We start from the raw sequence: 15,609 nt of genomic DNA, 5'->3' as shown, positions 1-15,609 counted from the left end.
CCATACATGGGTGTCCCTTGTTCTTAGTCACTGAAAAACAGTTGCAGGGTTCAATTACTTATTGCCTCTTGCCAAAATTTTATGACTGGGACCAGTGGTTCCAGGAAGAGATTGAACTCGAGGGGTGTTATTTTGAGCTTGGAAGCTGAACTTTTGGAAGCATGAGAAACTATTTTAATTTGTTAATTTATTGAGTATGAGCGCATAACACTCTTCCCCTCTCCTCCAGCCCTGTACATACAATTACATCTCAGACTCAGGGATGTTTGGATGATATCTCAGGCACTGTATTCTATGGCGAGCTGTTTGTGATCTCTTCTTACTTCACGGGGGCTTGCAGGTAAGATGACAGGTCTCTAGTGATGGCAGGGCAGGTTTCGGACCTCAACTTGCTTTGATGGTAAAGATGTATATGGTTTTTAGGATGATGCACTGGTTGTATTCAGCTCTTCTGTAGAGAATCAGGAATCTGCAATACAGTAACCCCTATAAGCTGGTTTGGGGGTCTGTCACTGAGTTTAAGGGTGTCCTCATGTACTGCTTTGCTCTTCTTACCACTGTCCTGACGGTGATGGATTGAGAACTCAGAGGGTCACTATCTTAAGCATACTCTTTCATTTTGCTCATCTTTATCTCCTGTCTGGCTGTTAATTTCCCATCTGAAAGGTTGGGTGTGTGGGTAGATACTAGGCAGATTAAGAACCCTGAGTAAGAGGTGAAGGAGGCAGCTGCTTTAAGGGCCTTGAATCTTGCACGCAGTCTGGATTGTACTGATTTCTGAGCTGTGTCTGTGCTTTTCCACCACTGTTTGGTGAGGATCATGCACATAACATGTAGAAGAGATTGGATTGGGTTTAGACAACATTTGCAATTACACTCTTGCAGGTATGGATGCAGAATTCCCCCAGACTCCTATGTGAGCCTGTCTTCAGCTTGTAAATTTAGATTGCCTGACAATCTGTAGTAGTGCTGTCATAACAGACAAAAGACAGAAAGTTGAACCTTTGGTAGAAATCTGACAAGAAACCAGGTACTGGAATCAAGCCTCATAATTACATTTCTTTCAAGACAGTCGTCATTTCCTTTATAATTTTCTGAATTACCATAATGAGGATTAATTTGGCCTCCAGGTTGCCTTACACTGCTCCATTGTGCATACAAAAGGCTTGTTGTAAAATCTTTTAAAGTGCTCAAGTTCAGGAAAAGGTCAGGAGACATGAGTTCATGTGCTGCTGGGAAAAAAGAGAAAAAGGTAAAGGTTTAGAGGCTCTCCCATGTGAACTCTAAATGCTGCTGTTGGCTTTGAGGTCTGCTGTGGCCTCTTCAGGGTATGGATGTCTCATTTGTGTGTGGAAATCTGAACAGGATGAACTAACCATTGAAGAAGATCATACAGCTGTACAGGTTGTGCTCTTTGTTCTTCAAAAGGGGGAGTTTGTTAAAGGCGAATCTGTTGGTAGAAGCACCTAAAATCAGAGAAGGACTTGGGAGAAGCAAAGACTGGCTTTGGTATAAAGCTTTCTCGTGCTCACTTAAGGGAAGAAGGAATGGGGTGTGCTTGAATAGGACAGGATAGATGCGGGGAATGTTTGCTGAGGAGGAGTGAAAACTTCATGATGCTCTGGAATAGCACAGGGTGAATATGGTAGTTTCTGATCCCCTCTCTTGCAAACATCTGGGAGTGCATGTTTAAAAGGAGAGTAATCAGAAATTGCCACGTTCAAGCAGCATTCCTCTCCTCTCACCCTCATCCCCATCTTGTTCTCTTTCTGAGCATCGCAGTGTTTTCGCTTTGGGGAAACACATTGCTGAGGGCTTGAGGAATAGATTAGGGACATTAGGGAGTGCAGTGTTCAACATCTTGCCCTTGTGTACCAGTTAAGAGGTAAGAGGCTCTGAAAATTATGTCTCTAATGACTTCCTTAAATTCTTGGCAGTGTTCACCTATAGCAGCTCTGTTTTGTCCAGTTGTGATGACACTATCCATTATCTCCTGTTTCCTTTAGACTGCCATCCTTTGTGCCATCAGTGTGTGGCCAACCTGTGGGACACTGGCAGCCTCTGCCTCAAGTGCCAGAATGCCCGTCACTTGCTCCTAGGGGATCACTGCGTTCCTGACTGTCCAGCGGGATACTACACAGAGAGCGGTGCCTGCAAACGTGAGTAGTCCCTGTAGAAACCTCAAGTAGCAGCAAGATGGCAGAGATCCTTGTGACAAAGTGTTTGGTTCACAGCACTCCGTTGTCTTGAGCACATACTGAGGATAGTGGGATTTATTCCACTACTACAGTATGTTTAATAAGTATAACAAGTACCAGGCAGGAGTGTGCTTGTGAGGAGGAGGTGAGGGACAGATTTTCTGTCTGAGGGAAATCCTGCCTCTCAAAGGTGGTGGCACAGAGAATAGAATGACAATGCACTATGTCCTGTGTAGAGATGGCTACGCTGAGGTCACTTCTGTGAAGAAGTGGACTACTCGAATATAATCAAGGATAATTTCAAACAGATGTTTCATGTGCCTGTTACCAGGTTTCCAGTTTGCGTAGTAACAGCACTGTTACTGCTTTCTGGATGTGTTCCACAATGGACCATGCAAATTCTGCTCACAAAAAGCAGAATTCTTGCTGGTAGGAACTTCTCAGGAAGTCTGCTGCCTAAAGTGAAGTATCATCCCCTTCCACATTTATAATCTTTCAATTTTGTCCTGCTACAGTGATGGTCCAAAAGTCTCTAGCAACTTTAACGCAAAAAGCCAGTTTCATTTAACTTTGGAGGTAGGCTGGTATGGTAGATTCAGCTTTTCATCTGTGTGGAGGAAGGAACATCAAAATGATATTTTGTTATCCATCCTTCTGTTTCTCCATCTCCTTACTTACCCATGTATATCCTTCAGTTCTCATGCTGTGGTCTTGTGTTCCAGACTCTGTCTGAGCTGCTTTACAATTCCTGAACTCATAGAAATAAGTAGGCTGCTTTTGTTATGTGGCCGATGGAGACATGTTAAAGCATCCTACACAAATCAAAGAGTATTGCAGTTTATTTTAGGAGAAGAAAATTGAAACAAGAAATTCTGCACATTAGAACTAAGATGTAGGCGCCAAAACTGCAGCTTTTGCAGGAAGTAACATTTTCAAATCTAGTCTGACTGCTCATGATTAATGTTTTAAAGCTACTCTCAAGCACACTGGGAGCTGTCTATTTGCTTGGTTTTTGACAAATGAAATCTCAGAGACTTATGAAATATATTCAGTGTCATTTAATAGAAAAGACCCCTGAGAGAGATATTTTACCTTCCTAGAAATTTAAGCCTAGGGATAATATTTCTTCCTTCTACTGTAAAGGTTTCATTTAAAAGAAGTTTTACATTATTCAGACTGTGTCAAAGCTTATATTATAGTTTGTGCTGGCATTTAAGATCTCCATCATGATGTAATGCAGTCGTTTCTCTGATTCCTTTACCTGCTCTCACTCTCAATTAATTTGCCCTGATAGGTGTAATGCTGACATCAATCTCTGAGTAAAGGTGTATCAAGAAATAAAACAGACTAATAATTTTGTATGTTTGTATCCCCATTCAAGAAATTGGTAGGATCTATTGGCCTCTGCTATGGTATTTTAAAACTCTAAGCCAAAGTAAGAAGCAGAAAGTTAGAGAATAAAGAAAACAGGGAAGGTAAATATGAGATGTGGCGTAAAAATATCTATTCAAAAATGCAGGGGAAAGGAAAGGTAGTAATGTACTTCCTTACTTGAGTCAGTCAGTGGATTTGCTGGTTGTGAAGCAGAAGGATCATGTAAAATTGAGGATCTGGTCAGTACAGCAAGAGGGGGGAAGTTCAATGTGAGCAGTTGCATTGGTGCAAAGATAGCTGGTTGTAGACTCATACAAAATGATGGCATCCTTGCACTAATCTTGAAATCTATTGCAGATGCCATCTCCGTGTTCAGCAATATTGCAAAGTCAAATAAAGTGTTGGCAGCTACTATGAAAGGAAAGCAGAACTTGTTCTGCTTCTGACCGTAGGTGCTGAGTGCTGTGAGTAGTTCTGCCCAGCTCAAAATGGAAGTGGAGGAAAGCTAGAAGGGAGCAACAAATGTCTTCTGTATGGTGAACAACCAAGTATACATAAGTACTTCAACTTGGAAAACAAGAGACCTTAGGAGGAAGGAATGTAATAGAGGCCTACAAAGTCATTGATGAAATATAGAGAGAATGCATGGATATCTGGAGGGAGGTGGGAGACAGATGGGTAGGGCCAGGCTCTTTTTGGTGTGTAGCAATAGGACAGGGAGGAACAGCCTAAAACTTGTACATAGAAAGTTCCATGTTAACATGCGGAAGATCTTCTGTATGATAAGGGTGACGGAGCACTGGAACAGGTTGCCCAGGGAGGTTGTGATCTTTTGAAGTCCCTTCCAATCCCTGCAATTCTGTGATTCTGTTAAATGGACTGTTATCTCTCTTTTAGTGTCTGTTCTTGAAATAGATCGTAGCTGGTGCAATTCCTATTGAAGGGATGGATATAAATCTTCAGGGGTGTGTAGAGCTGTTAGAAAAGCACTTGGTGGTTCTGTCAGGGGGATTCTAAACAGTCAAAGTACTTTGGGCTCAGGAGAGTCTGATGTGAAAACAGTTGAGAGGCAGCATGAGAAGGAGTATTGACACATGCTTTCTCTGTCTTTGCTGTTTTCTCATAGATGCTTCTTGGTCAGGTCTTGTAGAGTTCTTCTTAAGGGGAAAGGAAGATTGAAGTAAAAAGGACTGGGAGAGAGAGAAATAAGAAAGCACAACTAAAACTATTTAAGCCCTGTTTCATAAGATAGGATGCTTGTGATTCTGCACCTGAATCTTGAGCACCAGTAAGAGCTTAGACCATGATAGGGACTTTGGCACTGAATCTCTGAGAATACTTCTGCTAAACCCTTCAGAACTTTCTTGAAAATCTATTTTTGCTTGAACAGAAACATTTGCTCTTGCTATCCCTGCAGGATGTCACCCCTCATGTAAAACCTGCAGAGGTAGGGGTCCTCTTTCCTGCTCCTCCTGCAACACCAGCCTGGTTCTGTCCCACACCAGCATGTGCGTTCCGGTCTGTTCTCTGGGATACTACAAGGATGAGAGCCAGACCTGCAAACGTGAGTGTCTCCCTCCAAGCCATCTGTGCTATCCACAGTGTTTTCACTGACATGTCTTTTTTTGCTTCTTCATTTACTGCTCCTGTTGCCAGGAGAAGGAAGGTTTCAAGTGCCTAAAAATGTGATGCGAGTTGACACAAGTGATTACTGGCCTTAGAAACAGACCCTACAGCGTGGTTTGAATTTGAACTGTCACAATTTTGTTATTTGCTTCAAAGACTAGAGGATTTGGGGTCCCATGGTAAAAATCTGCAGGAAAGCTTGCATAGGCTTTCTTGTTAAATCATATAGGTGGTACATAGAAAAGGTGCCAAACATGCAGGTAGATTGTGTGCTTTGTGAAAACTTGACAAGTTTAGAAGAGTTTTATCAATTCTTACTTAAACCTCTCCCACTCCCAACTGCCAGTATCTGCTGTGGAAGCTGTATTACAACATGAGCATTTCTGTCACATTTTTCTCATGTGTGAAACCTCAGTAGAACTAAATACAGCTTTTAGGCAATCCCCAGCTGACTTAGTAGAGCTATGAAATTTTTACCTCCTGATTATTTGATACAATTGATCTGATGTTAAGCTCGGTTTCATTCTACTCATGCTGTCCCTTTGTGAATCTCTCAGGGCCTCTCTTTCCTTTTATTATTCTATGTTTACTTTGACCTTGACATCAATTGAGTTATTCCTCACATAATTATTGGACTTGGTGTTCCAAAATGCCAAAATTATGGCCCAGAGACGTTAAAAAATATATATATATTGAAACCCTCACTTGAATTGACCTGCTATAATACACAAACCTAAAAATGAATGAGCGTTTAAGGAACTTGTTTGCTCCTGTATTACCCTGTTTTAAATTACCCTGATTTATCATAGAATAACTCTGTTGCACTGCAGTAAATTTAGGTATCTGTGTCATCCCATCTAGGTGCAGTTTCTTTACTGATGAGGTCCTATAGGAACAAGCTGATATGTTTGTCAGCTTTACCTGCCTTTTGTTGAAATACATGACTCTCTTGGAACTATGATTTCCAGCTAACCAGTGAAAATGAGGATGCCTTGCATGAGTTAAAAAAAAAGTAACTGGAAGTGTTTGTACCATTTGACATTAAAAGGGTCGTCAGTAATAATAAAGAAAATTAAAAAAAAAAAAAAAAAAGAAAAAGAAAAAGAAAAAGGAATTATTAAAAAAAAAAAAAAAGAGGAATAAAAACGGCATTATGGGATTCTCACTGTCCTGGATGGTTTCCTAAAAACTCTACAAGATGTTCCCTGTCCTGTTCTTTCCTGCAGCGTGGATTCTTTTACTGCTAACTACACCAGAATGCCCTTTTCTAATGAAAGCCTACATACTTAGCCCCTTCCGTTAGGACATCTTGGTAGAAGTGGAATGTTTCTGAGGACTGTGCCCTTCCTGAATTTGGTTCAGTAGCTCAAATGCAAATAGATTTTTGCACGCAAGGTCAGCTACAATGTGCCATTTCTAATCTCTTCCTTTACAAATGGCTTTTTGAAAAGTAGATGTGTTCACCTTGGCAGGAGACTCAAGGCAAAGTGTGTTGGTGCACTGGATTTTTTTCATTCCAAGTGTCACTTGTGCCTTTCAAGTGAAGTACTGCTTATAACCCATGTAGATATCCACTGTCTCAGGCTGCTGGAAAACTACCACTTGGAGGTAATGAAAGTTGTTTAATCAGAGGTTGGCAGTTAGGCAGAGGAAATTTGGTCTCTCTTCAGAGTTTATTTTAGTCTCCATGCACTTTTGAGGAACTTTGAGATGCTTTTAAGCTTCTGTCCAAAGAGCAATGCAAAGCTTTGAACGTTATTTCTGGATTTAGTAAAAAAAAGCAGTTACAGAGCTGTGATGATACAACTAGCAAACAGAATTGCTTTCAGATACACTTTTACTTACTGTTTTGGCATACCTTCTTGGGAAACCTAATTTCTGTAGGTTTAGACCTCATTGCATATTTTGCTGTGCTTTTAATAGTTGTCTTTTCATAGCACTTTACAAATAGTAATTATTCTGTATATTATTCCTAAGTTAAGTGAAATGGAACTGGCACCAGAGCACCTGAAAATAGTTACTAGATTCTTTAGATAAACATTTTGATGGAAATTCATTTGCACCTCAACAAGGTAGAGGCTTTTGGTGACATTTTTGAGATGAGATAAAACAAGTAATAATTTTGAAGGACACTGGGTCTCATTTTGAGAAGAGCAATGTCATTATTTTCACATTTACTTCTGTATTTGAAAATTTTGTTGATTGTAAAAATCCAATTTGATTTAAAAGCAGATGAAAATGGATTTCTACAAGTTTAGACTAAGGACGTCAAAGGACTAAGCTGAAATAATCTGATTCTCTACTTTTTGGTTTCAGATTCAGTAAATCTCTCATTACTTTTTTTTCCTGTCACCTTTACTTGCACCCTAGACAAGATTTTAAACTATGCAAATGAAAAGTAAGAAGCAGCAAGTGAAATTTAATAGGTCTTTGGTCCCACTAGGGCTAAAAAAACAGATTCTAGCAGTGCATATGATCCCTAAATTTGTGCATTTGTGAGTTAAGTCTGGAATTGTGTGAGGCACATTTTGTGTAAAAGAGACTGTGAAAGACAGAGACAGGGAAGATGGTTATTTGGGGATTTGAATTCAAGTTTATTGTTTTATCCTGACCTTCCCAGAGGAGAGAAAGAAGCAGGATGAGATTCTGTAAGGAGTCATTACAGTCTTTTTCAAATGGAAGAAGGCTTTTTGCATTTTTAAAGCTGTGAGAAGGAACATAAGAAGGAAGAATTCTGAAGTCTCCTCTAGTGTCTCCAAAAGAAGTCCTGGAGTAGAAATTCTGCAGGTTTAATGTCATTTTTACTTGCAAAGTTGGCTGGTGCATTGATAATTAGAGTAATTTTCTTTGTTTTTGGCTTTCTGCAGCTTGCAACAGTCAGTGCCTGACCTGTGAATCAGCTACAGGCTGTACGTCTTGCAGAGATCCAGCTAAGGTCCTGTTATTTGGAGAATGCCAGTACGAGAGGTGTGCTCAGCAGTATTACCTGGATTTTTCAACCAAGACTTGCAAAGGTGAAAATGCAATGCTGATTTAAAGAAAAAAAAATGCAGGTTTCTTGACTAATGATCTGCTATATTGCAGCATGATCTATATGAGTAGCCTGCTTTAAAATATGTGTAGATGGACGGGAGTTGTTCAGTGACAGATAACTTGTGAGATTTTTACACTTTTCCTCTTTTTCAGCAGTCATCTGTCATATTCTTCAGCCTTCCAGTGAAAAACAAGATTATTGCAAATCCTTCTCTTGTAAATGATTTAGTAAGTGAGCCAGCAAACTTTTTAAGGGTCAGGGCCTGGAATTGATTTAGTCATGGGTCAACTGAGTAATGAGGAAGCTTAGCAGTATAAATCTGTATTAGAGTGCTTATAGGGCCTTGTGTACTTACCTGCTTCTTTCTGTCTTATTAAATACTGCATCACTGGATCGCTGCAAAAATTGAATTTGGAGTGATTTAAAAGATACATAGCTTGAAGGATTTAAAAAACTTCCAAGGAGAATGTTCCATAGTGGAAATCAGTGAGGATAGCATGGTATGTGTGCTACCACCACCATGTGATGATATAATACAAATGAGTGCTTAGTGTTCATTTCTGACTAGCTCTCTCAATTACCTGAACTAAGTAGCATCATCCCTTTAACACTGCAGTTGTTCAGAGGGGTAGCATAATCTGCTGTTGAATATGTTGGAATGGGGCAAGATGCTTCTTCTGGCTCTGCCTTGGACATGCTGTGTGGGCTCATTTCATTGAGTCTTTGTTTTCCCTCTGTTCTTTTTGTCTGTTTGTCTCATCAGCTAAATGCATCTGTCATTAATGATTGGTAAAGTCTCTTTCAGTGCCACCAAGATACAAACAGTAGTATTAGCAACCTGAGTAGCCCTTTGGCACAGGTGCACAGTTAGGACTCTAGGGAAGGGAAGAGGCTGCAGGGGCATGTGAAGATTGATCTGATCCCATCTGGATCTGGAGGCTTTCTGCTTTCTAGTTGTGCATTTGGACAGTGAGGGACAACAGTTGCATTTTCTTTTGGTCACAGTCTTTTGAAAGGATGAGATTGATGAAGCAGGGTGGATAATTGTGAGCAAGAAACAAAAAGAAGAAATATGTATCCTGTGTATTTCAGTACTAATAATGGTAGGGGTTTGTTTATTTGTTTTTTAGCGTATCTTTAACAGTTTTTATTTTACTAAGTTTACTGTGCTAAGCTATTTATGTATACAGTGAGCTATTCACCCTAAAGAGGGCTCTGCATGTTTTTTCTTCCAGAGTGTGACTGGAGCTGTAATGCTTGTAAAGGCCCCCTGAGGACCGACTGCCTGCAGTGTATGGAGGGCAGTGTTCTCCACAAAGGAGCTTGTGTAGAACAGTGCCCCACAGCTTTCTACAAGGAGTCAGACACATGCCAGAGTGAGTTCTTGAGTGTTACCACTTACCACTTCTACCGGTGGGTTGCCCTGTTGTCTCCTGCTGATGCACATGGAAGATGTGTGCTCACACATCAGATCTCTCTCGCTGTCCATCACTTGCATGCGATGGAGCTGGGGACTTTACAGCATAGTCTGTGAAGCAGTCAGACATGGTACTGAGTTCATTCTTTGCGTGTGGTTTTTAGGGTGTGATCAACATTGCCTTCAGTGTCACCAACCAAATGAGTGCAGCCTTTGTGAAGCCCCATTTTTCCTCCTGGACACTCAGTGTGTTTATAAGTGTGGGAAGGGATATTATGCAGACCACGCACAGCGAAAATGCATAGGTAAGCAAAGTGAGTGTGATGTGGTGGAGAGCAACCAAGGTTGTAGGCTGTGTTCTGTATACTGTGCAAGTCTGAAGTGAAGAGGAAGCACCTCAATGCTGTCTTAACTCACTGTCGAGGTAATGCAGGCAACTTGAGAATAACAGGATGCATCTGTGTTTTCATATGTGTAATATAGGAGTGATGAGATGCAGTGTAGATACACTGCCCATAGAAACTCAGTATTAAAAATACATTGTTAGAAAGGTTTAAGTTGTATTTATGGGTTAGGAAACTGTGTAGGACTTACATATATGGAGTGCTTTTATTGAAGTTGATAGAACAGTAACTTAAAAGCACGTTTCTTCCACCTGGAAGTTTGTGTCAGGTAGAACCTGACACAGGTCAGTGCAAAATGCTGGTCAAATGATTAAGGAAATTCCCAACAACCATTTTATCTAAGCAGTTTGTCCATTCCATTTGATTGTGTCAAGTAGGTAAGAAACAGTGATGTTTCTATCCTGACCTGGAATATAGCTCTGCACACCAGTATCTGCACTGTTTTAACTGTGTTTCAGTAGGGTTATGTTTTCTGTCTAATGCAGCTTGTCCTCATGGATGCTTGGAGTGTGATAGTGACAGCCTTTGCCATCTCTGTGACAGCAGCACCTTTCTGAAAAACAAGATTTGCATTTCTGCCTGTGGACAGGGATTCTATGGCAACAAGTGGACCAGACAGTGTGAAGGTGAGCATCTCTGCTTATGAGGCATCTAAGCTGTCAGGCTTCTAGCGGATATCATAGAATCATAGAATGGCTTGGGTTGGAAGGGATCTCAAGGATCACCAAGCTCCAACCCCCTGCCACATGTAGGGCTGCCAGCCTCCATATCTCATACTAGACCACGCCACCCAGGGCCCCATCCAACCTGGCCTTGAACACCTCCAGGGACAGAGCATCCACAGCCTCTCTGGGCAGCCTGCTGTAGCACCTCACCACTCTCACAGTAAAGATCTTCCCCAGTATCCAACCTAAGTCTTCCCTCCTTTAACTTAAAACCATTTCTCCTTGTCTTGCTGTTATTTACCCTTGTAAAGAGTTTAAATTTTAAGGCCAGAAGTAATTCATTCAGGGGCATTTTTGGAATGCTGTTTTGTGGTGGCTGTTAAAAGCCGGCAGCTATTATTTTCCAACATGTGCGTAATGTTCTCAGTGTTGCCTTTACTTAGAACATAGATTCAGTAATGCTTCTTTCTCTTTTTTATGTGTTTTTCTTTTTTTTTTTTTTTAGTCAGCAGGCATCCTTCAAGCTTGCATATAAACAGTACCCTCACAGTAGGGATTGGTGGGGTAAAGCCTCTAGACCTCTCCTTACTGGATGTGCATGATCTGGACGGTGATGCAGGGCAGCTCTTGTTCCATATTGACAGCGCTCCCTCCAATGGCAGGCTAGTGATGCTGGTGGATGGGAAGGAAGTGCAGCTGAACAAAGGTGACCACTTCAGCTTCAAGGATGTGAAGGAGAATAGAATCCGCTTTGTGCACAGCAGAGAGAAATCCAGGTATAACTGCATGGATACTTTTTCTAAGTTCTTGCCTTAAGAAAATTTATCTTGAAAACAGGTATTCTTTTCTCTGTTGGAAACATTCTTACAGTGAAGCACGCTTTCCACTGCTACCAGATACATTTTCATTGTATTTTTGAGGTACTGTGACCATAGTGGAAATGGTGATCCCAAACTCCCCTTTATGATGTAAGGGGTAATGGTAATCCATATGCCAGAACTGTGATGCAGGATTCCTTCTTAAACACAACATAGGTTTAGAACTGGCATATTGTGCTGGTTCTTACAACAGTCACCTGAAACTGTCAGAAAGATGCTCAAATGTTGTTACTGATTTTCTTTGTAGCATAGCCTGCATTCCAGTCATCATGACTTTGCCTTCAGCATGAGCCCTGTTAGCGTTCTGGGACAATTAGCAGTGATTAGCATCTGGCAGTGCAAGCAGGTTGCAAGGAGGCAGATTTCTCTTGCTGCAAGGCAGTGAGCCAGTCATCCTGCCAAATTTCACACTTGATTTACATCACCATACATCAGCCCAGACTGATACCCATGGAGTTGCTCTAAATTTCTGCCTTTAGATATTAGGGTGTTCTTTGATCATTGATTTCAGTAGGATTTTTTGGTTGTCCTTCTGATGCTAAGGGTTAGCTCATGTTCACCAGTTAAATCATCATTATAAGTTTCTGTATCATGCTCTGTTTTTCTGCCTAGTAGTCACAATGGACATGAAGATTTTGTCATGAGGAACCTTATGTACACAGCTCTTGGTGGCATTATTGAAAAATAAATAAGAAACAAAAATGCTGAAGAGTGGGAACTTCTGTTTCAGAGCTGTATAAGCGACAGTTTTTTAGCTGAGAGTAGCCGACACTTAGAATCAGTACTTAATCCTGGAAGCACCATCCTTTGTGGGTAACATTAATTAAAGGGAAATGAGGGTATATTATTTCATAGTTAAAGGTATTCATTGCATGTTGAGACTTTTGTTACTCTTCTGGAAAAAGTTCCATAAAACCAGAATTGCAAAGCCTTTATCTAAAGCATCTCTTTCTAAGTTAATTATTTTTGCTGAATACATAATGTTTTAAAATACAAATGATATGTTTACTGAGTCCCATGAGATTACTTCATTTGTATTACCTTGTATTTTGGCTTGTTGGGAACTTCTTTAGGAAAGGACAGCTTTCCTTGAGGGTGAGCGATCAGTACTTCTCCCATCCTGAAGTGATCAACATTCAAGCATTTTCAACACAGGTAACTTAACAAAGCTTGAAAACAACCTTAGGTTTTGGGTTTGTTGTTTGTTTTTTTTTTTTTGCCATTTGGAGCCCTGGTTTCTTGCAGTGGTAACAAAGGAGCTGAGCAATACTCAAGCTGTTGTTCAACTCAGGCAGGTGAGGCTCAACTCTCATTTTGTTGAGAGGCAGCCAGAGTAATTTGGAAGAACTGGACTTGGTTAAAATGACTGAAGAAGCTGGACCATCTAATTTTGCTTGTAGAGGGATTGTAGCTGTGCAATCATAGAACCATTATCGGTGAGGGCTAAGGGAGTCCCTACCATTTGAATTATTCTTTGGATCAGCAGATGGTTTACTTCAGTCTCTTACTGCAGGGTAATTGAATGATGATTGATTCTTATGGTAGAGATGCCTTGACAGTCAGTAGCTTTTACTTAAATGTTGTGTTCTAGGATAGCTGGGAATTAAATGAGCACAAGCTATTTACAGTGTCTCTCTTAAACTGCTCTCAATTTCTAGTCAAGTTGATGGTGCTGTTAAGTGTCCACATCTATATTTATTGTTATTTAAAATCCATAGCATCATATTGTGGGAGGGCATCACCCAATATACTGAACAGGAAATACATTCATGAATTGTTTTCTAAAGGTAGGCTCCCTAAAAGGCAAGACATGAAGAGGTGTGCAAGATGCAAATTTTGAGGGCATGACATTGCAGAATGTGGCAGATGTGCTGGAGCTGCCCAGGCTTAGCTTCTTGCTGACTGCTGATTGTGGTGGAAGTATGTTCACCATGGGCTGGGCTCGCTTGGTGGACTGGGACTCTACTCCATTTATAAGCCTACCTCAGCATCCATCCTCACAATGATTAATTTAAGAAATGTTTCTCTTCTAATTATTGCCATCATGGGTGGATTTGTGTCTGGAAGGTGCTATTCTGTGTTTCATGCTGGTTGCAGTAGGAATGTAACCAACCACCCAAAAATATGGTGAGCTGCTCACTTGATCGCTACATCCTGCACTCTGTATGTGTGTGTGTCCTATTTAATGTGTTTAATGCTCTTTAGGAGTTATCCTAAGGAATTTTAGTTAGGTATTAGATATGTAATTGCACTGTGTTGCTTTTAATCAGACTCCATGTTAGTCATTCAGTAACTTCTAAATTGTTCTGACTTGACTTATAGCGTAAAAAAAGCCATGGATTTTGATTCCGTTCCATGTGTATTGATTCTGGTTGGTGCTGAAATCTTTTCTTAGTCTAATCTCTTGTTCACCTCAGTAGGACTTCCAGCTAAGTAACAGCTGCAGTCACTGCCCCAGAATACGTAAGTGAGGTTTAATAATAGGAATTTTGCCTGTCGATGGTTAATAACCCTCATAAGTTGTACGCAGGTGAGATGGCAGCAGTTAGCTCTGATGAACATTCCTGGGTATTTGACTTTGTCTCTACAGGATCGCCCACCTCCTGAGGCAAGGTATTACTGATGGCAGATGATGTTTATTGTGATCAATAGAGACTGCAGTTTTGAATACTGTTGATGGTGAAGAACTAGAGGACTAATTTGAATCAGCAGGAATGTAGACTCTAGCTGATCTTCTTTCTGGCATGCTGTGAGTCTGTGAGAAGTCCTCAAAGAAAAATAAGTAGTGGTGCTGATGACACCCAGTTTAGCTGTATTTGAGGTAGACTTAGTTCAAGACAAGTAAAAGTATGTCCTTCAGCGTTAGCTGTTGAACTTACTTCTGCTTAGAAGTAGTAATTCAAGCTTTGGCCTCTCAGTTTGGCTCACCATCAGAATTCTTTGCTTCCTTGCTTCCCCCTCTGGGGCTCATTTTAGACAACCTACATATGCAGGTTGTGGGGGTCCTATTTTCAAGCATCCTAAAGGTATCTAAGTTATGAAAGCTGTAGGCTCTACACAGGGAAAATGTGGTATGTCTCCATCTGCACCCCAGCTCGGAACTTGCTGTTCACATGCATGAATCTTCAGCATCTGAGGTGCCTTGTGTTCCAGGTGGGCCTGCTGACATACATCTGAAATGTAGCCCCTCCAAAATATCTGAGGTCCCAATTTCCATTTGAATTTCCTTGGATGGTATTTAAAATTAAGTTGTTTCCCTTGTTTCTTTTCCATGCAGACAACAAGAGAATGTAGACTCTGGCTGATAACTGAATTGCTTTCTGTATAAATGTCCTTTGTATTTTGCCTTGCAAAGCTTGCCATGGCATGAGAATCCTATTTTAATATAATTAAATCAGTCTAAACTGCAAGATATTATTAGATCTTCTTACTGGGGAGGGAGAGGGGGGGAGGGGAGAAACAGAGAATGATCCTGTGCTGCTGAGATATAGCAGGCTTCTAGAGATGAAGCCAGCTAATTTCCTTAACCCCACTTTTTCTTTCCAGACTCTGTTAAATCAATAAGGTTTAGCAAACAGCTGAGAGCTGCTTTTGTGTTTCAGGCCCCTTATCTGCTGAGAAATGAGGCCCTCCTTGTTCGCAGAGGGGAAACTGGAACTATAACAGACATGTTGCTTGATGTGAGAGATGGTGACAATCCTCAGGATGTCATGTTGATGGTTTTAGAGCCTCCACGTCATGGTCAGCTGATCAAACCTTCCAGGGACTCAGCTTCTTCAGTCTACATGTTCCACCTCGATGACCTTGCTGGTGGACTGGTACGTTATGCTCACGATGGCTCTGACACCCAGGACGATGCGATTCTTCTGCAAGTGAATGACGGGTACCACTTCCAGAACGTCCTCTTCCACATTAAGATCACTCCCAAGGTACTTGCTGCAACGTAAACCCTTGCAGGCAAATTAGAAATGTGGAGAAATAATGCTAGATCCCTGAAGTGTCACTAATCCCAT

The 15,609-nt window shown here is 40.9% G+C and overlaps 1 protein-coding gene across 1 annotated transcript in view; it reads left to right on the top strand.

Moving 5' to 3' along the window:
- Window positions 1–15,609, top strand: part of FRAS1 (Fraser extracellular matrix complex subunit 1) — a 154,068-nt gene that overhangs the window by 89,115 nt on the left and 49,344 nt on the right. The window contains exons 20-28 of the mRNA XM_015861184.3: window positions 2,007–2,159; window positions 4,990–5,136; window positions 8,066–8,212; window positions 9,468–9,608; window positions 9,814–9,954; window positions 10,539–10,679; window positions 11,224–11,494; window positions 12,670–12,751; window positions 15,199–15,525. Of these exons, the coding sequence (XP_015716670.2) occupies window positions 2,007–2,159; window positions 4,990–5,136; window positions 8,066–8,212; window positions 9,468–9,608; window positions 9,814–9,954; window positions 10,539–10,679; window positions 11,224–11,494; window positions 12,670–12,751; window positions 15,199–15,525 (1,550 nt within the window). The remainder of the gene's footprint in view (window positions 1–2,006; window positions 2,160–4,989; window positions 5,137–8,065; window positions 8,213–9,467; window positions 9,609–9,813; window positions 9,955–10,538; window positions 10,680–11,223; window positions 11,495–12,669; window positions 12,752–15,198; window positions 15,526–15,609) is intronic.

Source organism: Coturnix japonica, chromosome 4 (assembly GCF_054131305.1).
Source record: "Coturnix japonica strain WE chromosome 4, WE-NBRP24, whole genome shotgun sequence".
Classification (NCBI taxonomy): domain Eukaryota; kingdom Metazoa; phylum Chordata; class Aves; order Galliformes; family Phasianidae; genus Coturnix; species Coturnix japonica.
The sequence above is the reverse complement of the archived record's forward strand: the minus strand, read 5'-3'. Positions and strand labels throughout refer to the sequence as shown.